Below are 10584 nucleotides of genomic sequence, written 5' to 3'. Positions count from 1 at the left end.
CTGTAAAGATAATTAAATACATTATAGAGCTGGGTAATGACAGATGAGAATAAGGTAATTTTCAAGAGCTCAAATTATCATGGAATCCTAGAATGGTTTGGGTTGGAAGAGACCTTTAAGATCATTCATTCCAAGCCCCCTTCCACTAGACCAGGTTGTTCAAAGCCCCATCCAACCTGGCCTTCAACACTTCCAGAGATGGCATCCACAGCTTCCCTAGGTAATCTGTTACAGTGCCTTACCACCCACACAGTAAATAATTTCTTCCTATTCTAAACCCACTCTCTTTTCAGTGTACAGCCATTCCCCTTGTTTTATCTCTACACGCCCTTGTAAAAAGTCCTTCCCCAGATTTCTTGCCCTCCTTGAGATATTGAAGGGCTTTTCTAAGGACTCCCTGAAATTTTATCTTCTTCAGGCTGAAGAACTGTCTCAGCCTGTCTTCACAGAAGAGGTGCTCCAGCCCCCTGAGCATTTTCATGGCCTCCTCTGTATTTGCTCCAACAGGTCCATGTCCTTCCTGTGCTAGGGATCCCAGAGCTGGATGCAGCACTCCAGGTGAGCTCTCACCAGAGCAGAGTAGAGGGGCAGAATCACCTCCCTTGACCAGCTGCCCACACTGCTTTTGATGCAGCCCAGAATACGGTTGAATTTAGGGGCTGGAAGCATATCTTGCCAGCTCACATGAAGCTTCTTATCCACGAACACCCCCAGTTATAGAATCACAGAATATGCTGAGCTGGAAAAGACCCATCAGGATAATCGAGTCCAACTCCTGGCCCTGCACAGGACACTCCAAGAATCACACAAGTGCCTGAAAGCATTGCCCAAATGCTTCTTGAACCCTGTCACGTTTGGTGCTGTGACCACTTCCCTGGGGAGCCTGTTCCAGTGCCCAACCACCCTCTGGATGAAAAAAAACCCAGGACTGGGGAGTCCTTCTCCTCAGTGCTGCTTTCAATCCATTCATCTCTCAGCATGTATCTGGCCGTGGGATTGCCATGCCCCCTGTGCAGGATCTTATGCTTGGCCCTTCTGAACTTCCTGAGGTTTGCATGGACCCACCTCCCAAGCCTGTACAGGTCTCTTCTGCATGGCATAGTCGGCTCTTTGACTTGCATGTTATGTAAAAAATTTGTGTCTTGTATAAAAAGGGGTACAGGCAGAAGGGACAGCTCCTAAGAGGAAAGTAAGGTGCAAGAGGGGCAGTGATGGAAGTAAGGGGACAAGTTATACAACTTTCACTTAATTGAGAATAATGTTTCAAATCTGCAGAAAGCAGCATGTTGCTCCCCTTGTTCCCTAGACAGAAAGGCACAGTTATACAGTCTCCTTTTATTGTTTTGCTGATAAGCAGGCATTTCACATTTCTGACACTAAACAAAATGTCCTTTAGAAAAGTCAGTGCCATGGCCTTTTCCAGCTGGAATGTTACAACCACAGCCTGGCTGGTCAGCTGAGTTTCTGCTCCGTAACACAGCGTCTCAGAGGTGGCTGCCCAAAGTGCTCCAGCTAGAAAGGGACAAAGCCTGCTGCAGGAGCAGCCTGCTTCAGCTCGTGCTTCCACCCTTGTCCACATGGGCAGCAGTGCAAATATGGTCCAAACTTCCCAGCTCTTGGAATGATCTGGCTTGGCATGCACTGGGATGACTCATGGAGTACCTGACTTTGTGTTTCCATCCTGCAAACACTGACTGCTACCCAAAGTTTGGTCCTGTTCAGCAGATTCTATAAGGCCCCTATTGTTGGACTCCTCCTTTACACAGCTTTAAAGTGAGCAAATTTTCCTTCTTTAATTCCCAAAGGGTATTTCTGTGTGGCACAAAGCTGATCCTGGTACCTCCCAGTGTCCAAGCAAGGGTAAGGATTACCCCTTCCTGGGGAAACCCACCTCCAGGCCTAGCAATCGCGGTGGCCTGAAATGACCCACCCGGGTCACTGGTAACAAATGGAACATAAGTTTGTTTTTGCATTACTCAAGCAACAGGAATAGCTTGATTCTGGTTAGTCTCGAGATCTGAAAGTGGAGCTATCAAAAATCGCTGAATCAGAGGAAATGGATCTCTGACAACAATAATATTTATGAATTCTTACGAAAAATTGCTGAAGATGTTTTTGTTAAAAAAGAAAAGTAGAAAAGAACACCATCTTCAGAAATGCCTGTGATATGTTTGTGCCTTGTTACTCAGAGGAAACATACATGCTGTTTTTGCCAGCTAACAAAATACTTTCTAACAAGGTATTCTGACAAGGCTGAAAATATCTTACACCGGTGTGAGTCATTTTGGCTCCAAGTGCACATCTTAGAAAAAGGAATCTCAGGGAAAAAGTCTAAATAAGCACTGGCATGAAAGACAGTCTTTAAGTGACAGGCCTGGAAAGGCTATGCATATTTGTACTCAATACAGAATGATTACTATCTTTCAACCCACACAACTGCTTCATGTTTTTTCTTTTTTTTTTTCTTTCTTTTTTTTTTTTTTTTTTTTTTTTTTTAATGCCGAGAAAGAAAAAAGAGTCACCAAGTTTTGTTCCTAATTTTTGGACACTGACAAAGTTCATTACTTCAGAGGGCTGTGATTACTTTTTGTATGTAGCTGTGTGACCCCTGCTGGCAGATTCTTATCATGACTGCAGCAATTCAAACACATATGTACGGATACATTGGCATTCCGGTAAGTCCTGCCCTACATACACAAGAAGACATAATACACAAGACAATACAATCCCTGCTCTGGAAAATAAACTCCCACGCTGGAAAGGTGTGGAAAAAAAAATTGTATAACCCAGCTTTCTTTATTCACAGATGTTTTACAGGGCAGTTTTTAGAATGCCTTTGATAAATAGATATGACCATCTCAGAATGGGGCCACTGGCGTTTATTCGGCATAATGGTCTAAATGTTCATTATTGCTTGGAAAGCCCCTACACTTCATCCTGTTAGAAGCAGGGAGGTTACACTGAGGAAAGGATTAGTCTCCACTTGCATTCCATTCTTGTACTCCTTCTCATACCATCTGCTAACATCCATTGTGGCAGAGAGGATGCCAGCTAAATGGACCTTTATTCTGACTCAGCACAGCTACAGACAGTCTGTCCGCTATGATACAGGGGCACAGTATAATTTGATACTTTAAAAAACTGGCCATTCACCTGCCAGATCACAATGCAACTTGCACTTAACAGTCCCGCTCTTTGTGATATCCAAGGTCATTTCTATTATTACAGCACAGTGCACGGAAATACCACAAATACCAAGAGAGTCTTATCTATTTATCATAGGTGAAACTGGCACGCTTTGCAGCACGACGGCTCCATGGCGGATCACAGGCATTTTGAGTTCACTTAATTAAGTTTATAGTCAGGGGCTGGCTCCCTCAGTTGGGACCTCAGTGGATTCCATGCATGTCTATATCTGTGATGGCAGTGCTGCAGCCACTCCTCAAGCGTCCAGCTTCCACACTGACTCTGCTCCTTGACAGAAGGTTGAACACACAAACATGCCAGAAAAAAGACTTTGCCAGAATTAGCGGTGAGAGCCAAAGGCAAAGAGTCGGCACAGATCTTCCCCCCTTCCCTCCCTACGTGGCTTTACACACCTGCTCACACCTAAACCACCCTGTGTTTAGCACCTTGTCCTACCATGGCAGACAAGGGAGATTATACCCCAATGCTCCACCGCTGCTGCCAAACTCCTGAGACCCCAGAGCCCACCTGACAGGGTCTGAGGGGAGCAGGGCAGGGTCCAACGCAGTCAAGCATCCATCATCCCGCATAAGGGACCCCCGTGTCCCACTGCTGAATTCTCCCCACGGCAGTAGCAGGAGCAGCAGGTGGAGCCCAGAGCCTTGAGCCCTGGAGCCCTGAAGCCTTGAAGCTGTGAACCTTGAAGCCCCGCAGCCCTGAAGCCCTGAGTCTTGAAGCCCCGAATCCCCGAATTCCTGAATCCCGGAGCCCAGAGCCGCCCTCAGGTGCGACGCGCGGGCAGGGCGCCCCCTGGCGGCCCCCGGCGTGCCTCTCCCCGCCCCCCGGGCGCCCCCGGCCCCCCCTGCCGCCGCCGCCGTCCTCCGCTCTTGAAGTTTGCAGGCGATTTCCTTTCCAGCCCCGGCCTTATCTCGGCCCGCACGTTGCCGCGCGGTGACTAATAGGAGAATAACATTGTCTCGGGATAAAATAGCGCCGGGGCTGTTTACCCGCTCCATGGGGGTTCGCTATAAAAGGGCGCCGGGGACCGCCGCGCCAGCCAGACGCGCCGGGGCGCACCGAGCCGCGGCACGCAGGGCACACGCCACAGCGCTCCGTCCCCACGCCGGGAGACACTTTCTCCGCTTTTCCCTCGCCTTTTATTAATTTTTACCCTGTTTCCCCTCACTTCTTCCATCCGCCCTCCGCCGCCTGCTATGGATTATTGCCACATGATCGTCTCGCTGCTGTTCGTGCTCTGCCCGGGGCTGCTGCCGGCAGGTAGGTGCCGGTCCGCTGCCGCTCGCCTCCGCCCGCGGCCGGCCCCGCGGGGGCTGCGGGGTCCCAGCCGGACTCCGGGGAGGGCTGCCCGAGGGATGCAGCGGGAGGGGATGCGCGGGTGCCTTGCCTTGCCTTGCCGCGGGTGCTGAGCTCTGCCGCTCCCTCCCGCAGCCCCCGGAGCCGAAGTGGACGCCGCGCCGCCCCCCGCCACCGCGCACCGCCGCGCCCGGCGCTGCTCCTGCTCCTCGCTGATGGACGAGGAGTGCGTCTACTTCTGCCACCTCGACATCATCTGGATCAACACCCCCGAGTGAGTGGAGTGGAGGGGTTTCGGCAGCTTCCCAGTGCCGGGTTCCCCTTTGGTTGGGAAGAAAGGGAGGGAGGTGTGAAGGCGAAAATTAAGAACCACAACCCCCCTGCAGAGATGGGAAGGGGAGGAAGAAATAGTTGTTTGCGCAGTTTCTCCTACTGCTTTACCCTCCTGCTCCTACTTTTCTAACACATTTAGCAACGAGACTACATCAGAAGAAAGCAGGCAGGATTTGGCCACCCAGATCGGGCAGATAGCTCCTAATAGCCGTAGCACACCTGCCTACCTAAAATCTGGGCAGCAGTATTTCCTTTGGGTGCTGCTGTGCAAAGGCTGCAGGATACTTTTCCCTATGAATCAGAATCAGACAAAATGCCAAAGGCATGATTTTACCAGCCTGAATTTGAGCAGTTTTCCTTCTGACAAGTTAGGAGGTTGGAAGGAATACTTTGACACCGGGTGGCTCTAGCTACCTTTCACTGCTCTCTGCTGCAAATTAATGAGTCCCACGTGTTAATAGGATTATGCACAGTATCCATTTCTATACTGTCCTCACCAAAAAGTAGTGAGCCAGAGGCTCACCTAAGGCTGCAAACACTTGACTAGTGATTTCTTCTGCTGCTGGGTTTCCCCTGAGAGAGAATCTGTTCTTCAATTTTACTGCTTCATTCAATGTTGGCAGTAGCCAAAGTTCAAAGAGATGAGGTTTTATTGCTTTCTATTGCACAGGGAGGCACAACAGCCTTGTGAAATCACAATTAAAAGGTCATTATCCTTGTCAGTAGCCATGCTAATGAATATGTTGCAGGATCATCAGAAGCATTTGCATGGAAACTGTAGCTAACGAGGCATTCCCAATTCCACAGCCTTTACTTGTGCAATCAATGCCATTGATAAGATTGTCCAAAATACCCCACAGTGTTTTGAAGGCACAGAATTATTTAAATGACTTTCATGTTGTCTCTTTGATCATAGGAAGACTGTTCCATATGGTCTTGGAGGCCCTTCTCGACCCAGAAGATCACTGAAGGACATGGTGCCGGAGATGCTCACTGAACCAAGCAGCAGATGCCAATGTACCAACCAGAAGGACAAGAAATGTCTGAACTTCTGCCAGGCAGGCAAAGATCCGTGGTGCGTCTCTGTTTCTACTCTTTAAAAGGCAATGCATGTGAAAGGGATGGATTGTGGTGTGCACTTACTCATTTTGGCACTTGCTGAGCAAATACTCTCCCCAAAGCCTTGCCTCCTACCTTAGTGCTCACACTTCTATGATACATACTATGGCTTGGCCCAGAAAGATTGCTTATTACATGCCTTGAGAAGTGGTTGATGAGATGCCTCACCTTGTGGACTGCAGACTTGGCTTTTTTTTTTAACAGCAGCACCTTTTCCCTTTTAACAGGGCTCAATCCACAGTGGAGAAAACCTCACGGCACCGCATCAAAGCCGGCAATTGCTTTGGACCCAAATGCATGAACCGACAGCTTGTCGACAGCAAGAAAATGAAGCGGTGAGTTTCTTCTCATCCTGTTGTAGTTCCCTAGAGCAGCAATAGAGAGCACAGTTCACCTGCCTTCGGGTCATCCTGGGCTTAGCTGGTGGTTTCAGCTTGAGAGTTATGGAGGAATCGGTGAGGGTATTTTGAGGGCTTTTCTTCATGGTCTGGGTTTTTAGCTTGTGAGGACATGGGTGCTGAGCTCAACCCACTGTCTGTCCTCTGCTTGCATTCAGTGCTCAGCCGTATTCCCATGGAAAAGTACGGAATACAGAAGTTTGCCTGTATTAAAGAAGACTCTTTAGTGCTCCTTTCACAAGCAGAACAGGACTTATAAGAGCAGGCAACCTGATGATATTGAATGAGACTTAGGCCCTGGAAGTCTTAAATAATTTTTTGAAAGTGGGGCTTGCTTACTTGAAAAATGCACCTATTCACTGGAAGTAGGATCAGGTTTACCTAAAAGAAACAGCACAGACGAAACATAAAAAAACACTGGAGACCTCCTGACTGGCTACTTAAGGAAGTCTAGGGCATCTATATTTGAGGGAATATTTTAATTTAATGTTTGAATTGAAATGATGAATTTCAAGTATCTTAAGTTATCCTAAATCTGAGGTATAGCAAACAGCAGTTTATTAGGATCCCATGGTAGAAATCTAGACTGAGGTTTATTTAAGGAAAACCTAATATTTTTCACACTGGAGATGCATCTTCATTATCAGAACACTAAATGTACATTTCTTGATTTTGCAGGCTGGAAGCCATTGGTAACAGTATCAAAGCTTCCTTCAGTATCGCAAAGCTGAAGGCTGAGCTCCAGAAAGGGCGAAAGCTCAAACATAACAGGGCGAACAAAAGGCAAAGCATCCGGGAAAGCCTGAAAGCATCCTAGTGGGAAGATCACCTGAATCTTTCTCCACAATGCTTGCTGACAAAGCATGGCGAAAACTCTGTCTTGACTCCAACATTCCATGATGGCAAAGGCCCCCTCTGTCCAAGTGTTTGCACAGTGGAGCAAAATGCTAAGGAAGTCATGTGTTTGGAGATATAAAGACAAAGGATTTTATCATTTTGGAATTCAGGTGGATGGGTAGAAGGGCTGAAGGGAAATCTGCAGTAACATACATGAAAAGCCATCTGTCTGAAGAAACATTTGAATACTGCTTCTGGAATGTAACCCATTGATTGAGCAGCTTTCAGGGTCTACATCAAAAGCATCTCGCAAGGAAGATCTCACAGATGTGTTTAGCAAGGACAGAAAACAAGATCTGAGTGTACAAACTTCAAAGAACTCTACCTTTTGATTAAAATGCAAAAATGAAAGCCACAGTTCTACTTTAATCAGGACTTACTGCATATATACGTGTCTACCTCGCATACTGTTTGTTGCACTCCTGCTAGAGTATTTTTACACCTTGTTATTGCCTTTACTAATCAGCTGCAACCCTTTGCCTTTTTTCAGAAGTATAGTTTACTTGTACAACCAGAGTTATCTGAATGTGGGTTAGACACTCTGGTTGTTTGCATAGTCAAAGTCCTTTGGATTTGGATACCAAAGGACACTTCGACATAAAATAAAAGTTATCGAGGACACTACTAAGTTTTCCATAACAAGGATATTTGGTCAACTGAAGTTCTAATAATAGAGGTTTGTTGTGTCTTACATGCTACCAAAAATGCACTGAAGTGGGGATGTACCAGAGGCTGTTGCAAGATTTATTCAGGGCCTTGTTTGGTGGAAATACATTGAGACAAAGGGTTGTTTTGAATTAAGTCAAAAGGCTAATATTGGGTGAATGTTTATAGCAGTGAATTTGTTCACATTGTTGAATTTGCAGAAAAGTTGAATCTTATGTGCTTATTTTTGTGTCATGTATTTATATTCACACAAATTCTTCATTATATTTACCATGTTGAATACACATTGAAGTAGGCCATATTGGTCTATGCATGTTTTATGTATTTCTGTATGAAATTGGGAAATGCTTTATGCCTATCAAGGTAAATATCTTCAGAAATAAATATTTTTAATTACTGTATTGGCTTGTTTTTCCTTAGTCTGTGGCTCCGTGAGCATAGTGGTAGATTGTCCCATGTATAAAGCTGACCCAGGTGAGGTGTGTGCACATGACTGCCCTTCTGTCAGATAAGCCAGATCACAGCAATCAAAGTTTGTGCCAGATGTGAGACAGCAGATGACACTTGTTCTAGCTGCAAGGTTGCTCATCAAATCTTCATGGCAAACTCTAAATTGGACAAATGAATTTATCCTGGAGCACTCTTCTCACGTGTATGATGTAGATGTACTAGAGCATTAAAATAAGGGCATTAAGGATGTGGGTATAGATGAACTAGAGGGGGAAATGCACACACTGGAAAACTTGTGGGTTGTATTGAACTAGGCAGTGTTACTTATTAGCGTGCTATGCTAAAAATTTCAGCCCATTCCATGCAAGGTGAAGATGGAGATCTCAATGGAACCGCAATGGGGACCAAGCTCAGGAAAAATCTAGATCAATAGTTAATTTTTTTACATGTTTCAAAATATTGGCTTTAAATGGTTATACCTAGAAAGATGCTTAAAGTAAATAAGATGGATTTGATCATCTCTCATCCTCTTGGGGTGGGGGGAGAGCACAAGGGTTAATTCAAGGATGAAACTGAGTGGTTTGGGTTTTCTTAAAAACAGAATTTAACAAAGAAGTACAATACAAGGAGTGTGACCCAAACAGAGAAGTAGTTACCATTGAAAATTTTGGAAATTGATCTGGATTTCTTGTCAATATTTATAATATTGACAGTCAGGCTCATATAATGTTTCATTCACACTGGTCTACTATGTTTTAGAGCAGTAATTTGGTGGGGAAATGATATTGCCAGCAATCCTGTACTGACAGAAGTGCCTTGACCAGACAGTGGGAAGGAACTGGGAGCCCCTGTGCTCTGCAGGGCAGGCTGCAGCCCCCAGAGCTATCCTTTGATCTCTGCATCACCAGCAATGACTGCTCGGGATTTGCCTGGATCAGTGACCTCTGTCAGGCATGAAGAGACCTCACTAATGCTCCCTGGTTTTCCATTTCTTGCCCTACCAGTGGTTGCCTTTGGCAGGGAAAATAAACAAGCAAGTAGTTGAGATGCTGCCTCTCACTCAGCCAACATGGCAGGCGAGCAGCTGGTGTGGGATGTTCCTGATAGTGAAGGGGCTGCGCATCAGCATCCCCATCCCAGTTGCTCCTGTTTTGTCTCCCAGGAAAGAATGCAAGGAGAGGATGAATTCTGCGAGTGGAGGAGCATTGCAGCAGTGTCTGTGCTGTTATTAAGGCTGGTTATGTGGCTGGCCTAAATGATGCTGTGGGTGGGCTTTAGTAGCCCAAATTCCTGACTATCTGCTTAAGAGATTCTTGAGAGACCATCCTAAAAATAAACCTGTTCCTTCTAAGGTTTACTATGTTCATGCCTAGAGTCAAAAGCTGGCTTCCATTCTCCTTTCCTTCCCAGTAAACTGCATCTGCTGCTTGCTCATGCTGCAGCTTTGTGTAGTGATGGGCACTCACTGGCCTCTTGGCATGCCATGGGTTCAGCTTGGTCCCCAGGCTCGTGCAAAGAGCCTGAACCTCAATGCAAAGAGCACGAGGTGGGTAAGATGCCCTGATGGCAGGGGCTTGCAGGCTTTGGGAAGAGTGGCAGGAGCTGTTTCATGCTGCCCAGCTGGCTTCAGGGACCTGCTGGTGTGCAGCAAGGGTGGAAGGGGATGCACTGCTGCTTCTGCATGCCACCCTCCCCCCCCCCCCCCCCCATTTGCCTTGTGGCATTGGGGCATAAACTGCAACTTACTGTGATTTGCATTAATGAGATAGACTGAAAAAGCAGAGTTCAGCAGTCTGTTTGTCTCATTGAATAAGCAAAAGGGAACATGAACCATTTTATCTTAACTCTGGCTCACATACAAGCACCAGGGTCTGTCCCAGAGGTTTGCTCCTTCTCAAAGCTCTGTGGGAGAGAGAGATTCAGTAACTTAGGCTAGAGCCCCTGGTGAGAAAAGAGAGGCATAATATGTGCTGAGATTTATGGCACCGAACACAGAGCTGTGTAAAAGTACATTCTCACTTATAATAAACGACCTGAGTGAAAAAAATACTCTACCTGAAGCCAAAGGAAACATTGTGCTGACTGCAGAGGCAAGGCTGCAGAGTCAAAGCTCTTGGTCTTCTAACTAGAGCTAATCTCACTGCTCTGAAAAAGGGAATCTTTCATGACCATGATCTATCTCCCTTTTAAATGAGAGGTCCTTCTAATCCAGGATGAAATT

At 46.4% G+C, this 10584-nt stretch overlaps 1 protein-coding gene across 1 annotated transcript; it reads left to right on the top strand.

Annotated features, from left to right (window-relative positions):
• The first annotated feature begins 4193 nt into the window (after positions 1-4193).
• EDN1 (endothelin 1) lies at positions 4194-8314 on the top strand. The gene is made up of 5 exons (XM_053983164.1): positions 4194-4464; positions 4636-4774; positions 5750-5908; positions 6180-6287; positions 7029-8314. Exons 1-5 carry the CDS (start codon positions 4401-4403, stop codon positions 7165-7167), a joined length of 609 nt encoding a protein of 202 aa, XP_053839139.1. The 5' UTR covers positions 4194-4400; the 3' UTR covers positions 7168-8314.
• Positions 8315-10584: the final 2270 nt, after the last annotated feature.

Source organism: Vidua macroura, chromosome 1, assembly GCF_024509145.1.
Source record: "Vidua macroura isolate BioBank_ID:100142 chromosome 1, ASM2450914v1, whole genome shotgun sequence".
In the NCBI taxonomy this organism is placed as follows: Eukaryota; Metazoa; Chordata; class Aves; order Passeriformes; family Viduidae; genus Vidua; species Vidua macroura.
This window is presented reverse-complemented; position numbering and strand designations above follow the sequence as displayed.